Source organism: Oryctolagus cuniculus, chromosome 12 (genome assembly GCF_051225735.1).
Source record: "Oryctolagus cuniculus isolate XC-2025 breed Fujian yellow rabbit chromosome 12, ASM5122573v1, whole genome shotgun sequence".
In the NCBI taxonomy this organism is placed as follows: Eukaryota; Metazoa; Chordata; class Mammalia; order Lagomorpha; family Leporidae; genus Oryctolagus; species Oryctolagus cuniculus.
The window spans coordinates 85,031,016-85,051,666 of NC_142878.1; the positions used below are offsets into that span (position 1 = coordinate 85,031,016).

Sequence of the window (20,651 nt, forward strand, 5' to 3'; positions counted from 1 at the left end):
AGTAAAATCTGGAATGAGGTCATCTGCTCTTTGTTTCCTTGGTGTCAGCACAGGGCCTGGCGTGAGATAGGTACCAACAAACACTTGAGGAATAAAAGAGAAACTGAGCTGTAAACGATGCCTTTTGTTATTCTTTTCTGGTGGCACTTTACCTTGTGAAGCTGTCATAGCTTTCATTACTTTAAGATCCTTAAGAGCAGTCAAGGGGCTGGTGCTGTGGCACAGTAGGATAAGCCTCCACCTGTGGTGGCAGCAACACATACGGGCACGGGTTTAAGTCCCGGCTGCTCAACTTGCAATCAAGCTCTCTGCTAAATGGCCTGGGAAGGAATGGAAGATGGCCCAAGTCTTTGGGCCCCTGCACCCATGTGGGAGACTTGAAAGAAGCTCCTGGTTCCTATCTTGAGACTGGCATAGCTTCAGCTGTTGCAGCCAGTTGGGGAGTGAACCAGTGGATGGAAGACCTCTCTCCATCTCTCCCTCTCTCTGTAACTCTGCCTCTCAAGTAAATAAATAATTTTTATTAAAAAAAAAATAAGGAAAGAAGAGCAGCCAAACCACACCACCTAACCTGTGTATGTATCCCTAGCAGCACTCAGTACCTGGACATCCACCTTGCACATGCTGTCTACTCAATTACCTCTGAATGCCTTGGAAGGTACTGCTGGCCATATCTATGATTCCACCAGTTGGACGAGCCACAGCACCAACAAGCCCTTTTCCAATTCCTTTAAAGAATCCAGCAGCTCCCTCCTTTTTGGCACCTTCAGAAAGTCAAAGACAGCACATAATGACATTTTAAATAAGCAAGCTTGACCTCAACTAAAACCTGAGACAAATACGGAACTGTTTTACCCAGGAAGCTACCAGAACATGCTTTCTAATTAAATTAAATGTAGATCTGAGTGATATAACAGTGGTTCTCAAAGTGGGTCCAAAATGCAAACCCTTGGACTCCACACCAGACCTACTGAATCAGATGTTCTGGAGGTGGGGAGAGCAACCTGTGTTTGAACTAACACACCAGGTAATCCCAAAGCACATTAAAGTTTGAGAACCACCAAGCTAGGAGGCTAGTGGGTACCTGTGACCATGACCAGAAAACACTGTTTTATTAACGACAACCATCAGATTTTTTTTTAACCAGTGTATTTAAAAAGAAAATAAGTTGCCGGCGCCGCGGCTACTAGGCTAATCCTCCGCCTAGCGGCGCCAGCACACCAGGTTCTAGTCCCGGTCAGGGCGCCGGATTCTGTCCCGGCTGCCCCTCTTCCAGGCCAGCTCTCTGCTGTGGCCAGGGAGTGCAGTGGAGGATGGCCCGAGTGCTTGGGCCCTGCACCCCATGGGAGACCAGGAGAAGCACCTGGCTCCTGCTATTGGATCAGCGCTGTGCGCCGGCTGCAGCGCGCTATCCGCGGCGGCCATTGGAGAGTGAACCAACGGCAAAAGGAAGACCTTTCTCTCTGTCTCTCTCTCACTGTCCACTCTGCCTGTCAAAAAAAAAAAAAAAAAAATAAGTTTACTGAAATAAGGTTCGCGTACCTCAAAACACCCTGTAACACAAGAGTGGGCAAACTTTCCTACAGGTGCCATCTGGATATTGGTAACAGCATTCATGGGCCACACAAAATTAGCAACTGAACAATTAGCCTGCTACTGCTTTACTAAATCTCAAGTGGCACCCGTGGTTGTCTTGGCAGGGCCAGACCAAATGATTTCACGAGCTTTATCGTGGGCCGGATGTCCCCCACCCCTGCTGTAAAGTGTACAAATTAAATGCTAATTCAGAATCATGCAACCATCACCATAATCACTGGTTCTTTTTAAGATTTATTTATTTATTTATTTGAAAGACAGAGTTAAAACAAGCAGAGGCAGAGAAAGAGAGATCTTCCATCTACTGGTTTACTTCCTAAATGGCTGGAATGGCTAGAGCTGGGCCGATTTGAAGCCAGGAGCCTGGAGATTCTTCCAGGTCTCCCATGTGGGTGCAGGGGTCCAAGCACTTGGGCCACCTTCTGCTGTTTTCCCAGGCCATAGCAGAGAGCTGGATGGGAAGTGAAGCAGAATATGGGAGGCCAGCACTGCAGGTGGCAGCTTTACCAGATATGCCACAGTACTGGTCCCAAGTTCACTTTTATATATGGTGTCTATGGTGCAATTTTTTTCTTTTACATGTTATTGAATTATATGAGCACTCTTATTGAAAATCAATTAGGGGCCAGTGCTATGGTATAGTGGGTTGAACACCTGCTTGCAGTGCCAGCATCCTATAAGGGTGCTGGTTTGAGCCCCAATTGATCAGTCAGTTCCAATTCAGCTCCCTGCTAATGACGTGGGAAAACAGCAGAAGATGGCTCAAGTGCTTGGGCCCCAGCACCCATGCGGGAGACCTGGAAGAGGCTCCTGATTCCTGGCTTCAGCTTGGCCCAGCTCTGATTGTTGAGGCCATCTGGGGAGTGAACCAGCGGATGGAAGATCTCTCTTTGTCTATAACTCTGCCTCTCAGGTAAATAAATAAATTAAAAAAGAAGAAGAAAAAAAACAATTAGCCATAAATGTACAGTTTATTTTTAGAGTCTCAATTTTATCACATTGGTCTGCATGTGTATCCTTATGCCTATACCACACAGTTTTAGCCACTGCAGATTTACAGTAAGTTTTGAAATTGAGAAGTTTAACTCCAACTTTCTAAGACTATTTTCACTTTTCTGGGTCCCTTCAATTTCCACACAAATTTTAAATTCAGCTTGTCAATTTCTGCGACGAAGCCAACAGAAATTTTGACAGGGACTGCATTGTGCAAGAAATATGCTTTGTTAATGGGATAAAACTATCAAAATTCTACTGCTACTGAGGGCCTCAAGAAATGTAGTTTATCTATGGTCCTACTGAAAATAGTATTCTGCTTATCTCTCCACTTCCTGAGGAAAATACACTGATCAATCAAAACCAGGAGTCCATGGAGGCAGGCACCCGGGGTGGCGGGTAAGCTGCTGCAGGAGAGGCCATTTCCCATACAGGAGTGCCTGGACCAGGACCCGGTGACCCGGCCTACAGTCCAGCGTCCTGCTAATGCCCCTCTGGGAGGCAGCATGTGATGGTTCAGGGAGCACCTGGCTCCCTGTCGTTCACAAGAGCAGCCCAGACTGAGTCCCAGGCTCCTGAATTCAGCCTGGTGCAGCCATGGCTGTTGGACATTTGGAGAGTGAAGCAGAGGATGGAAGCTCACTCACTCGTGCTTTCTGTCTCTCTGTCTCTCTCTCTCTTTCCCTGTCCCACCTTTCAAACAAAATGAAAATACATAAACATATTTCTTAAAAATGTTACACTAACATAAACTTACCTTAAAGGAGGAGAAAAAAATGAGGGAATGAAAGATCTTTCCAATGGATAATTTATTTTATGTAATTTTATAAAATAATAAATTTATATGGCTTTATATAATTATTCTTTAAATAATTAAAATAAGATTCAGTCAGTAAATATTATCAATCAAGTATCTAGTAGTAAGAACATCTATTATCTTTAATATGCATCAATTTTACCAAATCTGTACAGGGAGGAAATATTCTCAACCCACCTTCCACAGGTTTTGTTATTATTCCAGTCACTCCACCAACAACTCCCTGAAACAGAAATCAATCATGAAGTCGCCACTGAAAGGATGGTGCCTGATTTTAAACCAACCACTAGAGGTCTCTACAGACATACTGGAAATTATTTATTTTTTTAATTGAGAACGTACATGTGAACAACTGCAGGTTAGTGAACACTTTCAGGTTTTTACATGGTTTGCAAGTGTTCCAACATGGTAAATTTTAAATGAAAACACCTAATTTTATAACAGAAACAGCAGTAAAGCAGGTGAAGAGTCTAAATCTGGCTCTGTTACTAATCAGTTACATTACCATGGGTAGCTGATTTAATCTTTCAAGTCTCAGTTTCCATAAGACCTAAGTATAAATTTTAAGGAAACTACTATGTAAGTGAAAGTGTATGTAACTGAAAACAAAGGAACCCCTTAGGATAGCAAATTACCTGACAAAAGCACTTCAGAGAATATGACACACTTTTAAAATCACTGGCACAAACACAGCAGGTATAGCTTCTTAAAATAATTTTCAAAATCAAAACATTTGGATATTTATACATTATTAATAACTGACAAGCAATGGTAGTAACTAAACTATTTCAAAAATACACAGAAAGAGAACTAAGTGATATACTTAAAACTGAAAAGATTAGCCATTTTCTGGAAAGAGGTGAGGGGTGAACAAAGAGCACTCTAGGAGCAGGTGCTGTCGCACAGCAGGTTAAAGTCCTTCATGATGCCTGCACCCCATATGAGACGGCTAGTTCAAGTCCCAGCTATTCTGCTTCCAATCCATCTTCCTGCTAATGTGGCCTGGGAAGGCAACAAGATGATGGTGCAAGTACTTGAGTCCCTGCTACCTCATGGGGACCTGGGTGGAGTTCTGGGATCCTGGCTTTAGCCTGGCACAGCCTCAGCTATTACAGGCATTTGTGGGATGAATCAGCAAATAGAAGCTTTCTCTCTCTCTCTCTCTGTAGCTCTGCTTTTCAAAAAATTAACGAATAGTAGTAATTTTAAAAAGCCTTACCTGGAATGTCTTAGTTACTTATTATAAATAAAACTTACACATCCTTATTTAAAAAGAGAATATTCATTCATATATCATATAATTAAACAACACTTACATGCTCCCTATATAATTTTACAAGTACTACAAAGTAGTGACAGGCATTTGCTGGTTTATCATCAGTTAAGCATGTATTCCTTCTACAGAAGTAGTTGACTGACAATGCCCTCAATAGTTCCTCTACTTCCTCACCGTCCTCACCGGTGCTCACCTACCATCACCAAGTTCACTCCAGCCCACATGCAAAAGCACATTTGGAAACTAAGCACTAGATCTGGTGGTGACAACAGGGAAGGACAGCAAAAGGGAAACCGGGAAGTCCACCACTTAACACCCCTGCTGCCCGACAGGGCTAGACTCACAACGGCATTCTAAGTCCCAGACAGCCAGCGAGAGCACATGGCTGACAGCACAGGTAGACAGCTGAGGGTTTCTTGAAGACACTGCAGAAGACTTACTCGCAGGAAGCCCTTTCCTCCTCTGGCCAGGCTGTCTCCAAAGTCTCTGGGCTGTCGACCCATCTCTTCTCTTCTTTTTTGCTGATACTCCTTGTCCATAGTAATTGCTGCCAAACCTTTGCCCACAGAACCAGTGATTCGAGATACAACTCCTGCTGCACCACCTATCACAAGGCCCAGAAAAGTAAATCACGCTGTTCCTTTAGAGAACATTATCACAATACACAGTGTGCAACTGCTGTAAACAGCTTAAATTCTGTAATTCTTAAATTTAAGCTGTAAAAAGCTTAAATTCAACTTGTCCAATACACAAAAATGAGGAAATCAATTTTACCCTTCTATCAAAAAGAATAAAACTACTGAAAAAATTTAAATACTAATAATAAAAAAAAAAAAAAAAAAACGGGCCTGCGCTATGGCGCAGCAGGTTAAAGCCTCAGTCTGCAGTGCCTGCATTCCATGTGTGCTGGTTTAGGTCCCGGCTGCTCTGCTTCCGATCCAGCTCTCTGCTATGGCCTAGGAAAGCAGTGGAAGATGGCCCAAGTCCTTGGGCCCCTGCACCTGCAGGAGATCCAGAGGAGGCTCCTGGCTCCTGGCTTCAGATCTGCTCAGCTCTGGCTGTTGCAGTCATTTGGCGAGTGAACCAGCAGATGGAGGACCTCTCTCACTCTCTCTAGCCCTGCCTTTCTCTGTAACTCTGTCTTTGAAATAAACAAAATTAAACCTCAAAAAAAAAAAAAAAAAAAAAAACTACTGAACATGATAGACATACTAAAAAATTACCAGGCCACTATTTATTTTCCTTTAAAAATGAGGAAATTAGTCTTTTAATAGGGACTATTAAGAAAGTTATCAGTTTTACTAACATAAATGTTTTTCATAAACAATGCATTTTATAATAAAACGAAAAAAAATATGAACAGGTGATACATACCTACTGTGTGTCCAAAGAGGCTTCTCACTCCAATCACCAACCCTTCAGCAAATTCTTCAGGGCCTTGAACAGCACCCTGGCCAAAAAAAAGTTGAACATTTAAAATTTAAATAAGTTTAAGATTTTTTAATAAAACATTTCAGAGTTTTCCTGAAGACACACAATCTGGAAAGATCCATAAAAATTGTGATGAAACAATCTTCATCCTGTATACCAAATACTGATAGAAGAATTTTGTGTTTACAGGTACTTTTAACCCATAAAATCCTAGCAAATTCTTTAAAAAGACTAAAGTTGACAGGTGTAAATCACCAGGCTTCAATCACAGACTGATGCTGGCCTCTCAGTTCCATCAGACTGCAGAGGTGTGCAGCTGGCAGGAGGGTGAATCCACATGTTTTTAGCTCTCTTGTTCTTCAAGTGTTTCTTTCTGCCTTGTCCTTTAGAACCCTACTGGACTCTTGGATTCTTTAAACGGAGGTGATGCAAGCTTGAATAAGAAACAAAGCAAGCTTTGAATGCCCCATGAGTCCTAACCACAATGGTGGAACAGCCTTGAGACAGTCTTTTATCTACCTACCACTCTAAATGTCCTTCTAACAGCATTAAGCTCTGGAAAATGTGCGTGTCTTATTGCCCAGATAAGCACTAGAAGTGCTGAATCCTTTCTAAAACAATCTTTCAATGTCATCTCAAGTACTTTTAAATAAAAATGTCAAACATATTTTGTTCAATATTACTCAGTTCCCAGATTCAATTAAAGTATAAATCATTTGTCCATAAAATATTCATTTTCATACACCTATACTTAAAATAATTAAAGATCAGTACCTGAAAGGGTTCATAAAATAATGCTTCAACTCCTTCAGACAGACCTCTAATTAATCCAAATGGATTTCCAAGCACATCTAAGCCCAAAACAAGGACATACATCTGTTTCAAGAACTAAAGAAGAAAAAAAGCGCAAACTAAGTCTTTTATAACCATTGTAAGAAACAACATCATCATGCAACATGAAAAAAGGAGAGATTACTGAAGTTTGTGTTAAAGAAGGGCTGTGTAGAATAATCACCACCACACTCATTACCTGATCTTTCATTGTAAGAAAATGTCAATACTTCCTGTTGGGCTTTCAAATTAGATAAACATAGGTTTGAGGTACAGTCTGCCATTTAGCAGTTTATGACCTTGAACAAGTGACTGAGTTTCTATCTGGTGGTGTAGTTTTCTCATCTATAAAATGGATGGTTACACTCACCTTAAATGAATGTATAATTCGATAATTGCTACTTATTTTTAATATTACCTTACCATCACTACTAAAAAAGATGGGGAATAGTTAGTGACCAAAATGGGGGGGAGGGTTGTGAGGGATGTCATATTCTTATTTGAACATGTAATAACCCAGCCTTTACACACTATAGGAGAAAAGATCTTCCAACAGAAGAAGGAAAGAGAAATATCACCCTATACAGCAACGGTCCCCAGGAGCCTGTAACAATTACTCTGACTCTGTGAATACATACCTGAACCACAGAGTAACTGATGCACAAGGAAGAAGCTAGTTTAGAATTCCTCTTGCAGTTCCACTAGACTACACTTAGAAACTACAGTCACTGAAGAACTCAAGCATAATGATGCAAAAACCACTATTCCTTCCCAAGGGACAAATATAATCACAAAGGGAAAAAGCATGGAGAAAATTTTAGAAAGGTAGATAAAGGCAGGTAGAACTAAAGAGACAAACTATGCAAGAAAACCACTAAGTACTGCAATTGTGAATTAAGGTAAACTAGTTAAACACTACTACACACTGTAGAACCACGTAAATGTGTTTTGTTTTGACACATCATGAATCTATGCAATATCAGCTACTATGATAGGAAATTACCTGTTCACTGTAATGCCTAACAACACTCCACATGAGCTGATCTCTCTTGTAAAACTGATATCGAATTTCATAATAAGCAAGTCTAGAAGGAGAGAAAACAAAGATTGCAAGATACTGAGATGGTATTTTTGAAAAGAGGGACTTAATGTTTCAGTGATGCATAATTCTAATCATAGCTAATTCCTTCACAATTAACTGTGTATCTGTCACATACAATTTATCATTGGTATCTTAATTTTATGGCAATAAAAATAGTAATCCTATATTTAATTTTTTCATGAACACATAAAGACTACAAAGGTTTTAAACAGTCAACCACAACTTCAGCTCACAGTGGAATTCTAAGATTTTTCTTCCCATTCCCCCAATTCTGAATTCTTCCTTTGCTTTTCTACACAACTACAAAATATTTAAAACATTTTACATGCCGCAGTTACACTCAATATTGTAAGGAAAGTATTTATCTATATATTTATTCAAAATTCTAGACGGTCCTTTTTAATGGATATACAGCATTCCACTACGTTGGCCGTGTCACAACAAACAATTCCTCCACTGTCAGACATTTCTAATTGTCAGGGTTGCCAAGTGCATATTGAATATCAAACTCTGACTGCATTCCAAGATTACTTTTTAACTGAATTCCCCAAAAGAGAATTATTAAGTGAAAGATAACAAAAACTTTTAAGGCTTTTGATAGATACATAGCTTCTCTGCTAGTACTAGGCTCACTCATACTTTGAAATCTTCGAAAATTTGCTTTGATTTACATGTATTCTTTGATAAATAATAAAGTTGAACATTTTAAATATCTATTGACCACTTTATCTCCCTCTTTAAGAATGATCTGTTATTGTCCTCTGGTCATTATCCACTAGAATCTTTAGATTTTAAACTTAATCCTCTTTCTGTCCTAGCTGTCATTCTATCTCCCTAGTTCTTTGGTTTTTAAATACTTTTGCTGATTTTGTTTTAAAGTGTATACTTTTTATATAATCAAATCTATCTTGCATTTTCCAATGGAATTTCCCCCCAATGTTTTTAAACTTATAAAGACTTCCTCTATTCAGAGATTTGGTAACAGGGTTAACTTGTGGGGTGTTTTTCAGTTCAAATTTTATATTTTGTCATTTGTTTCCTCTGAAATGCAGTAGTGCTCATGTAGGGCAGAAACGATCTAAATGGATTTTTTTCTCTTAGGTGACTAATTGTTTCAATACCATTGTTGAATATTCACTTCAGTAAATGAAAATTGAATTATATTTACCTGGCATACATAAACATTCTCAAATTACACGTAGTGCATTCTTATTTCTATTCTTTGCTGTATGATAATACTGAAATATCATCCTATTACTATATATTTCTAAATCTAATTCTGTTTGAAAGTCAATTTATCGGGGCCAGCACTGTGGTGTATCTGGTAAAGCTGCTACCTGCAGTGCTAGCATCCAACGTGGGTGCCGGTTTGAGTCTTGGCTGCTCCACTTCCAATCCAGCTCCCTGCTAATGTGATTAGGAAAGCAGTAGAAGATGGCCCAAGAATGTGGGCCCCTGTTCCCATGTGGGAGACCCTGAACAAGCTCCAGGCCCTCGGCTTTGGATCAACTCAGCTCTAGCCATTGCACCCATCTGAGGAATGAACCAGTGAATGGAAGATCTCTCTCTCTGCCTCTGCCTTTTTATAACTCTACCTTTCAAATAAATAAATAAATCTTTTTTAAAAAGCCAATTTATCATATACTATTAAAATAATTCCATTTTTATCCTACATGCACATATTATCCAGATATGAGTAATCAAAGGAAATATAGGACTCTACTTTAACATTATGAATAAAATAAGCATACTTAAAAGAGCAGACATGGACCAAACTCTTTCAGAACAAGTAGTAAAGTTATTAATTTTCTAAGCTAACAGTGCACAAATGGAGAGAATTAACAACCAGAAACGTAACATTTGGGCAAATGCTTCCCAATGTATTTAACAGATATCTTACTTGAATATAAGGTCATCCACATCAGTCAAAGTAGCACCTATGCTTTTCAACAGCAGGTTGACAGAATGAATTGCAATCATTTCCTGTTTTTCTTTGTCTGATTCTTCACCTCCAGAACCCAAAGACAGACTCAAATGCAACTAAAGGAAAAATAATGTTCACAAATGAAAACTAAAAACAAAAATTTTACATTTATAGGAAACAGAAATTTCCAGATGCACAAAAATCTTTCCATCAGAATCCCAGTGAAAGTTATTATTTGTTCTTTATACATCACACAAAACAGTCCACTTACATTTGATTCCCATGTGCTTTTTGATAAAACACAAGTTAGTATGTTCCAAAAACAGAGCTCTAACTTTATTCTAAGTATATAAATACTACATGTTCTTAAGAGACTAATACTTTCTTACAAAACAAGCATAACCATTTTAAGAAAATACATCAACTGGCACAAGTTTTCTGCCAAATAATCAAATCAGTTATTTTTACCCAATTAAGGTACATCATTCATTGCAAAAATTAACAATAACAATTATGTTATAATTACACCACCACAACAATCAAAAATAACAATAGCACAACCACCAAGGTAACAATTAGCAAGCTGCCACATAAATTTTCAAAGGTTACAAGGTGTGCAGCTTCTACAGACCCTCCAAACTCAGGGGAGAAACGTGGATTTCACACGTTGCTCTTCAGCTCCGACTTGGGCTGTGTCACCATTTGGTAGCCCAGTTTAAGAAGACAGGGGTGACGGGTATGTGCAGACAGAGCAGATGACCCGTCACTCTCCTCAGCCCCCAGCGTTCTACTCGCCAGGAAAGCTGCAGTGTATCTTCTCCTCTGACATGGACTCCTGCCTTCATGGAGTCAGCGAGTGTCCGGGTTGAGGAAAGAATGCTCAGGTGGAGAGATTCAGTCCTTCCCCAGGGCAGAAACCATGGAAGAAGAAAATAACTGTCCTTCATTATCTTCACTGTGCAACCTCACAGCACAATTCCCAATGTGCCTTAGAACATGGATAGGTAAATCACCAATCATTAATACTTCCCTAGATTATATAATATAAACTCACTCCCTAGATTATAAAGTCATTTTATACCTCCATGGTAACTTCATTCAGTAAATATTGGTTGGAGATATTGTTCAATCATATAAATAACTTACTTTCTCTTAATAATGAGAAAGAAATTTAATATAATCTGTCACAAAAGACTATCAATTTTTAACTTGTCACTAGGGACATGACTAATATCAGCAAACTAATAGGTCAATTTAAAGTAATAACTCAATTTTACAAAGCCACTCATTTAATTGAACAAATTGGCAGATGCAATTGAAAATAATGCCCTGTAAACAGTTTTTGAGAAAGTAATGGATCATCAATATTTTAAAGAGTTACTTAATTGTAAATCTGGCCCATTACACAAGTTTAGAGCATTATGGTTGATAGCATTTGTGAATTTACTAAGCAGTCACCTTCCCTGATAAAAGCTAAACGGAACAACAGAGGGGGAAAGGAAATGGGTTCATAAAGTACAAAAGCAGGCAAGTGAAAGGTATCTAATTTTCCACTCCCTTAGTTACAGTCAAACGTTGGATGGAGGAAAAATACCACATCAACAGTCTAATACCTACTTCAGCGTTTTCCCATTCTGGTTAGGGCACCCATTATGGCGTTCTGTTTAGACAGTGATACGAGTTACAAAGTGCAACCAAAACATTACACATTGGTAAGCACTTCTACGCTTAATTAAGAAATGCTTTTGTCAGCTTCTTCACTGAATAAAGGGTTATTAATTCAAGACTAGAGAACATGCTCTGGTGGTTTCTCTGTGGGAATTATGGCTGCACATATGTCACAGAGAAGTGTCTTAATTATTTCCATTAATCAAACAGAATTCCCACCAAATATGTGATGCACAAAATTAAAACCTGCACTTGTAAAGAGACTTTCTAAAAGTTCTAAGCCAATTATACTAAATTTTCAAAATAATAATTACCACAAACCTTAACAGGAGAAATATGGAAATGTTCAAAGAAACTAAGAACTGACATATCAGTCATTGAAGTCTCCATTAATTCTGTGTTTAGAGCATCAGTATCTTGTTGGATTAACTTTGTCTGAAAGAAATGAAATCAGAATTGCTTTTAATTTTTTTCTCTACCACAATTAGTTTCAATAATGGCAGATTTAATTTTTTTTTACTTTTTAATTTTCCTAATAAATAAAAATTATTACCCGTTTCCTTTCAGCTTCAGGGTCAGTTGTTGGGGTAAACAGTGCAATAATAGCTCCAAGAAACCCTTGATCAACTTTTAGGGCCATTTCCTGAATGAGAACCATAAAATACCTAAGGGAAAAGAATTTTTTAAGATGGAAAGAGTTTCTATTCAATCATGCAATTTTAAATGCTAAAACTCTGCTTTTCTCCAAAAGCCACAATAAGGTCCTGTTCCTTCACCTCTTAAACACTTGGTTAGGAAGATTGACTTACAGCGATGCCGCCATTAGAGTGAAAACTTCTCTGGAGGCAGTGTGGCTTTATGAACACTTTGCACTGAAAAGCCCACTTATCACATCAAAGAAGACACAAATGTATAAATCATTCAATTTTTAAATTGCACTGCAATTGCTTTAAAGAACATAGCTCACAAATACATGTACTTTATGCCTTACTTACTATTTTATATTCTAATTATAGTTACAAAGGAAGAAGGTGGCTAAAGGAATTCTACACTTTAAATGTGTAGACATTATTAATAAAATAAGTATGAGCATAAAAAGTTACATGACCAAAAAATTAGTGTGTTCATTTAAAAATTAATTTTTATTTAGAAGTCACTTTCAAAAAGAATAAAATTTCTTTTTTAAGCAGACTTTTACTTCAAATCCCTTTAGATAAGTGTTGGGAATCCTTACTTACTTGAACTGTAAGACTTTACTGTACTCGTTAAATCTTGTGATGATACTCACATCAATGAAAGGCTTGGGCTCTAAAAGGAAGAAGGAAAAAAGAAAAGAAAATCAAACCTTGTTTCAGAACAAACTAGTGTCTACTTTGCTTCTACAATCAAGTACACCTTCATGACCATTCCAACTTAATTTTCATTGTTGGTTTTTGTTTGTTTTTACCTGAATCCAAAGCAATAGATTTTGGAGGAGCCACGGGATGAAAAACAACAGGGAACATTGTACCTGGCAACTGATTATCAACCTAAAAGAAAAGAAGACCGACTCAGCAGGATTTAAAATAATTTAATTTTTTTTTAGTTTCACAGTTAAGATTATAAAAGTTATCACCTAATTTCATAATAAATATCTGAATGTATATTTAGTGTCATTAGGAGTTTCACTATAAAGCTGTAGAAGTTTTTATAAAACTCAACAAAATGAGCTTTTTTTACAAAAGAATGTATAAAAACTCTCATATTCATTAACATTATGTGGCATGTACAACATTAATATAAATATTTGTACCTACAGATCATGTGAGATTTCAATTCTCTAAAATTTAAATGTAACTGAACATGAAGTAAGAGGATAAGGATAAAGAAGAAAAATATTCTAAAATCACTTAAAGAATTGAAAGGAAGAAAGACAGGGAGGCTGGAGGGAGTGAGCAAGCATGCCTTCAACAACAGCCCCTCTCTCCACCCCCCATAAAGCTCTGCTTTTTGCCTAGAAGGACAAAGGACGATCTCATTTGGGAAACCCATGACAAATCAAAGGAATATTACAAATAACGTCAGTACAAACACCCTCATAGGCGAACTGACCAAATTCAAGTGCCTCAACAGTCACAAGATCTTTGAATCTGGATTGTAAGGAAGATGCTGACTTCATAGCACACGTGGGAGAAGCAGAGAAGACACAGCTACAATATGAAAATGTTTATCTGAGAATGACAGTGTTACCTGAAGCCAGTACAACCTGGCCCTTAAACTTCTTTGGTGAGGAGACTGCTTAAATTCAACCTGAATTCCTGATAAAAAATCACGTTTAATAGGGCACCGGATGGGGAGGCGCATTTCCATTGGCACTTTATCGAAATTGACCTTGAAAAAAAAAACAAAAAAGCACATGTTTTTATGAAGAGCTGGCATTAGCAGAGCACCCATTCTGTTATATTAAATGTCTCTTTACTAACGAATTAAAACCTAAAAAAAAAAAAAAATCCATCTCATCAAAAGATCCACCTTAAGGTGATCGAAGCTGAGATCTCTGAAGCAGAAGTATCATTTTTCTAATAAAGTCAGAACAACAGGATGGTCAATTTTTGAATTATAAAAACTACAATTTAAGAAAATGCTTTATGGGAAAAAAAACTCAGTGTAATTCCTGACTATTCTTAAACAAACTTGTTTTATAATGAACAGTTAAGCCTGGACACACAACTGGCAGCCAAGAATAAAAACTGGTTTTCAAGAATAACCAAGGGGCCTAAGTAAACCAAAGCAAGTGGGAAATCAAAGCCAAGTTCCCGGAGTTTCAAAGCAGTGGTGACTTTTAGTTTTAGCTCTGTCAAGGCTCAAGTGGAGCACACCCTAACTTGCTAATGCCTGCTCATGTCTAGCAATCATTAACATTTAATAAGTTTAATTGAGCACAATTTTTTTAGTTTTTTTTATTAATGAAACATGTTTTAGTCATTAGCAATATATATTGGTATCATTCAAAACAAACTCTTACTAAGAGTTCTGTTATTTAAAAACTAAGTAACAGAATAAAAATAAATTTCTACACATTTTTACTTGGAAAGTAAGCTTCCGTGTACAGCCACCACCACCACCCCCAGCAGAACACATCTACAAAATCCAAAGGCAAGGAATTCGGTGATACCTCAAAATTGCTGTCTAGCTTAATCCAGCCCCGGTCTTTTGATGCTTGATGTCTCTGATAGGACTGCTCCAGTAAGATTATCTGCTTCTGACTGAAAGGCTTCCATTTCTGTTTTGGTTTCATCTCCCAAACAACACCAGAACTAAAATTCACAAAATTAAATTAGGAACGCATTTATGGTTATGGAACTCTTACCCAAGTCTAAGTTATTACAATCACAAATGACCTAAGAAAATTATATTGATATGAGATTTTTTAAAATATCCAAGTACACCTGGGTGACCAAAGCACATAAAGGAGGAAGGAGGAAACACTTTTCTGTCTCTCCTAACGTCTGTTAAAGAACTGGCAAACTTTTCCTGCAAAAGGCCACAGAACGTAAGTAATTCAGGTTTTGTGGGCTGGGACAGAATCAAGGAAAGTATGTATGGACTTAGATATCAAGAGAGAAAAAAAAATTTCTTACTTTTTTTTTTTTTTTAGATTTATTTATGTGAAAGAGTTACAGAGAGAAAGAAACAGAGAGGATTTCTATCTGCTGTTCAGTCCCCAAAGGCCTCAATGGCCGGAGCTGGATCGATCCATAGCCAGAAGCCAGGAGTTTCTTCTGGGTCTCCCACATGGGTTTAGGTGCCCAGGGACTCAGCAATCCTCTGCTGCTTTCCCAGGAGCATTAGCAGGGAGCTGGACAGGAAGTGGAACAGCTGGGACTCGAACCAGCACCCATATGGGATGCTGGTGCTGAAGGCCGGGGCTTTAACCCACTGCACCGGACCCTCCTAACATTTTTTTAATTGATGAAACTTAAAATATACAGTAACAACTGAGTATAATCTTTAAAAACATGAGTCTATTAATGAGAAAAATACACTTCTTTTGTGGGAGTGGCATTTTACTGAGTAAGTATTCTATATTATCAAAATTTATCACAGGGCTGGTGCTGTGGCGTAGCGGGTAAAGTCGCCACCTGCAGTGCCAGCATCCCATATGGGTGCCAGTTCCAGTCCCAGCTGCTATACTTCTGATCCAGCTCTCTGCTATGGGCTGAGAAAGCAGTGGAAGATGGCCCAAGGCCTTGGACCCCTGCACCTGCGTGGGAGACCTGGGGGAAGCTCCAGGCTCCTGGCTCCTGATCAGCGCAGCTCCGGCTGTTTCGTCTATCTGGGGAGTGAACCAGCAGATGGAAGACCTCTCTCTCTCTGCTTCTGCCTTTCTGTAACTTTGCCTTTCAAATAAAAATTTCTTTAAAAAAAAAAAAAATCTATTGCAAATGTTCACCTATCGGGGCCAGCCCTGTGGCGCAGCGAGTTTAACGCCCTGACCTGAAGTGCTGGCATCCCACATGGGTGCCGGTTCGAGACTCACCTGCTCCACTTCTGATCCAGATCTCTTGATATCTAAGTCCTTGGGCCCCTGCACCCACGTTGGGAGACCAGAAGAAGCTCCTGGCTCCTGGCTTTGGATCGGCACTGCTCCGGCTGTTGTGGCCAACTGGGGAGTGAACCAGTAGATGGAAGACCTCTCTCTCTCTCTCTCTCTCTCTCTCTCTCTGTAACTCTTTCAAATAAACAAATAAATACATCTTTAAAAAAATAATGTTCACCTATCAATGCTGATCTGTAGCAAACTTTACAAGATTTATTTATTTATTTGAAAGGCAGAGCTACAAAAAGAGAGAGAGAGAGAGAGAGAGAGAGAGAGAGAGAGATTGATTGTTCCTTCTGCTGTTTCACTCCCCAAATGGCCACAAAAGCCAGGGCCAGGTAAGGATGAAGTCAGGAGCCAGGAGCTTCTTCCAGGTCTCACAAGGGTGTAGGGGTCCAAGGATTTGGGCCAACTTTTACTGCTTTCCAAGGTCATTAGCAGGGAGCTGGATCAGAAGTGGAGCAGCCAAGAGATGAACTGGCGCCCGTATGGGATGCCAGTATTTCAGGTGGTAGCTTTACGTGCTACGCCACAGTGCTGGCCCCATAATGAACATCTTTCAAAATGCGATTCCAGGTGCAGGCGTTTGAGCTAGTAACTAAGATGTCCAAATCCCGTATCAGAGTGCCAGAGTTTAACATCTGAGTCTGGCTCCTGACTCCAGCTTCCTGCTCTGCAGACCCGGACAGGAATGGTGATGACTCAGGTAACTGAGGTCCTGTCACCCAGGTGGGTAACCTGGATTGATTTCCTTGGTCCTGACTTTGGCCCCTTGGCTTGAAGGGTCATCTAGGGAATGAACCAGGAAAGACTGCTTCTCTTTCTATCTCTGTCTCTCAAATAATTTTTAAAAATAAATAATATTTCAGAGGTAGGTACTGCCAAATACTGGTAATCAATCTATGAGAATATGACTTTAATTTAGCATATATAACACAAGGACAAACTTATAAAAATTCTATTAAATTCTCTTGATATTTTTGCATGTACATAAACACAGCGCAGATCAATCACTTCCAACTGCAGGCCAGATGGAAGCTCCTCAACTGCACACGGATTTTGAAATGTGGGCACTTCCTGTGCATCTGCACTGAAGTCAGAACAAAGGCTGCCAGGACTAAAGTTGCAGGTAACAAAATACACCCTCTCAAAATACATACGACATCAGCGATCACACAATTGGTTTCAACTTTGGATAGCACAGGAAAAATATAAAACAATTGATTCAAACACCAGTTGTCATCAAAGTGCACTGACTATGGTATTAAGTTTCAGATGTAAGAGCTATTTTGTTTTCTAATTTTAGGTTCAAGTTCATTAAGAAACATCACCAATTTTGTGGCAAAAACTGATTTTTTCAATGACTAGTTGCCATCTAAATGAATTTACCATAGTATCACATTTCACAGAAAGTGCTGCTTCATCTTTTCATTTTAATTTAAAATACATCAAGAAATATCATCTATTCTGCAGCAACTAGTTTCCAAAGCCATTAAGTATCCGGTAACAGTGACTGAGCGTGGCTCCTGTTGTTCAGAAAAAATTTAATCTTGGATGATAACTCAAAGAGAGTATAATAAAAAGTTACCACATTTTTTTATTCATTTCACTTTTTAATGGAATGACTAGGACATTTAAAATTACAAATGTGATTCCTCTTATTATTCTCTTGAATAGGGCTGTATCAGACTACTAAATCTCCGTAATCTCCATAAATTTTTTTTAACTTTTATTTAGTAAATATAAATTTCCAAAGTACAGTTTATGGATTACACCACATTTTTTTTTAAGATTTTAATTGAAAGGCAAAGTTGGGGGAGGAGAGAGAAAGAGTGAGAGAGAGAGAGATGGAGGGACAGAGGCCTTCTATCTGCTGGTTCACTCCCCAAATGACCACTGGGTGCTGGACTAGGCCACAGCCAGGAGCCCACAACTGCATCCAGGTAGGGTGACAGGGGCCCAAGCACGTGGGCTATGTTGTACTGCTCTCTGAGCAGCATTAGCAGGGAGCCTGGTGGGAAGCTGAACAGCCAGGATTTAAAATGGCACTCTAATGGGATACCAGAGTCATCAGAGTCGGCTTAACCCCTGGAGCCACAACTCCAATAATTATCAATAATCAATCATCCAGATATTGTATGGTGAGTCAAGCCAGGACACTGAGTTCCTATTTCTGACCAAAATGCACAGAACTGCTGATGGTTAAGTTCATGAAACTGAATTAAGTTCAGTCTGATACTACAGGTATGATAACAATATATAGATTAAGTTGTTTTCCATAAATCACCTGTTGACAAAAAATACAGTGAGGAACACAGACTTTAAATGATCTACATTTTATAAGCCTTGTAGATGTGTTCAACTAAACGCTTTTCTGCTTAAATTTTTCTCATAATCAGTCATAACGTATCTTAGATGATTCTGCTTCAGGTTGTACCAAATTAGTATTTCTTTAACCTATTAAAAATATTCTCACTGGTAGTTGTTATGCATACAAGCTAATTGTTCAGTCATTTCAAACTCAATATTAACTTCTCAGTATCCAACAAATGCACAGCAATGGTAGCAACATCTGTTGACTCATCAAGAGCCGAGGAAAGCACTCACTATCATTTGCTCTCCTTTTAATTGACTAATGATGCTGTTCTGAATGTCCTGAATTCTTTATGTAACTGTTCTCACTGAAAGGCTAATGGCCTTAAACACGTTTATTTTCTCCGTACGCATCTCTTTAGCTGCTGCAATCAGACATGATTCAATTAACACGCTTTAGTAAAAAGGCTTTCCACACATGGCTAACAAATGAGTTACTCAGAAACTTACTTTGGTTGCAGTCTGATTTTTTGGTTTTTGTTTCTGTAAAGAAATTTTGCTGATGAGATATTGTGTAATAAATTTTCTAATTTTTTTTTTAATTTTTATTTTTCTTTATTTTTTTATTTTTTTGACAGGCAGAGTGGACATTGATAGAGAGAGAGACAGAAAGGCTTTCCTTTAGCCGTTGGTTCACCCTCCAATGGCCGCCGCAGCCGGCGCGCTGCAGCCGGTGCATCGTGCAGATCCGAAGCCAGGAGCCAGGTGCTTCTGGTCTCCCATGCAGGTGCAGGGCCCAAGCACTTGGGCCATCCTCCACTGCACTCCCAGGCCATAGCAGAGAGCTGGCCTGGAAGAGGGGCAACCGGGACAGAATCCGGTGCCCCGACCAGGACTAGAACCCAGTGTGCCAGCGCCGCAAGGCAGAGGATTAGCCTAGTGAGCCACAGCGCCGGCCAAATTTTCTAATTTTTCTGACCATGGCATTCCCGAGATTTGAGAACCATGCAGTGTGTGCTAAACTGGGAAATGTCAACATATACTCTATTACTGTAGCACAGCTACAATGTCATCACAAAATAGAATGATTCTTTGCCGTTTAGTAAGAATATAATCCACATGCCCTCTGCTACAAAACAGTGACATCTGGAGTCCACTACACTCCTCTTGAGTTGACATGGTGGGCGTCCACTAGTAATATGAAATACAGAAATGCCACACATATACTTCCAAAACACTTAACTATGATTTTCACTACACTGAGATGCAGCACACAAGCAGTCATACACTCAGAATGAAAATGGCCATGTTCCAATAAAATTCTATCAATAGGCAACAAAAGTTGAATTTCATATTATTTCCTTGTGTTAGAAAATATTATTATTCTTATGATTTTTTTCAGTCATTTAAAACATATAAAATTATTCCCAGATCAAAAGGTGTGCAAAGGGCTGGCGCCGCGGCTCAATAGGCTAATCCTCCCCCTGCGGCGTCAGCACACCAGGTTCTAGTCCCGGTAGGGGCGCCGGATTCTGTCCCGGTTGCCCCTCTTTCAGGCCAGCTCTCTGCTGTGGCCCGGGAAGGCAGTGGAGGATGGCCCAAGTGCTTGGGCCCTGCACCCCATGGGAAACCAGGAGAAGCACCTGGCTCCTGGCTTCGGATCAGCGCGGTGTGCTGGCCGCAGCGCGCCAGCTGCGGCGGCCATTGGAGGGTGAACCAACGGCAAAAAGGAAGACCTTTCTGTCTCTCTGTCTCTCACTGTCCACTCTGCCTGTCAAAAAATAAAAAATAAAAAAAAAAGGCGTGCAAAAACAGGCAGGGCACTAGATGTGGCTCACAAGCCACATTTCACCTACATTTGAATTAAGAGAATACTGCTTGAAATACAATAAAATATTAACCTGTAGTATTTCAATTTCTGTAGCTTACTGATATCAGTCAATGATACTGCTAATGTCTTCACTATATAATTTGTTTAGGGGATATTATTCAATCAAGGTATTAAATAAAATAAATATTATTAGTTATATAAATCCAATCACTACATATGATAAACTCAGGAAACTAGAAATAGAGGGAATTTCATATAGAGTATCTGTTAAAGAAAGAATCTATCACTAA

The 20,651-nt window shown here is 39.1% G+C and overlaps 1 protein-coding gene across 5 annotated transcripts in view; it reads right to left on the bottom strand.

Annotated features, from left to right (window-relative positions):
- The window catches only part of VPS13C (vacuolar protein sorting 13 homolog C), a 207,616-nt gene that overhangs the window by 17,007 nt on the left and 169,958 nt on the right, over positions 1 to 20,651 (bottom strand). For 4 of the 5 annotated variants that reach the window (XM_051822342.3, XM_051822343.3, XM_051822345.3 and 1 more), the window contains 13 exons: positions 14,793 to 14,934; positions 13,868 to 14,008; positions 13,086 to 13,167; positions 12,877 to 12,946; positions 12,192 to 12,303; positions 11,960 to 12,073; positions 9,947 to 10,086; positions 7,948 to 8,029; positions 6,888 to 7,001; positions 6,057 to 6,132; positions 5,123 to 5,286; positions 3,584 to 3,629; positions 641 to 764 (listed from right to left, as the gene is read on the bottom strand). In XM_051822342.3, coding sequence (XP_051678302.3) covers positions 641 to 764; positions 3,584 to 3,629; positions 5,123 to 5,286; positions 6,057 to 6,132; positions 6,888 to 7,001; positions 7,948 to 8,029; positions 9,947 to 10,086; positions 11,960 to 12,073; positions 12,192 to 12,303; positions 12,877 to 12,946; positions 13,086 to 13,167; positions 13,868 to 14,008; positions 14,793 to 14,934 — 1,407 coding nt within the window. The remainder of the gene's footprint in view (positions 1 to 640; positions 765 to 3,583; positions 3,630 to 5,122; positions 5,287 to 6,056; positions 6,133 to 6,887; positions 7,002 to 7,947; positions 8,030 to 9,946; positions 10,087 to 11,959; positions 12,074 to 12,191; positions 12,304 to 12,876; positions 12,947 to 13,085; positions 13,168 to 13,867; positions 14,009 to 14,792; positions 14,935 to 20,651) is intronic. The other variant, XR_007910408.3, reaches the window with a different exon arrangement.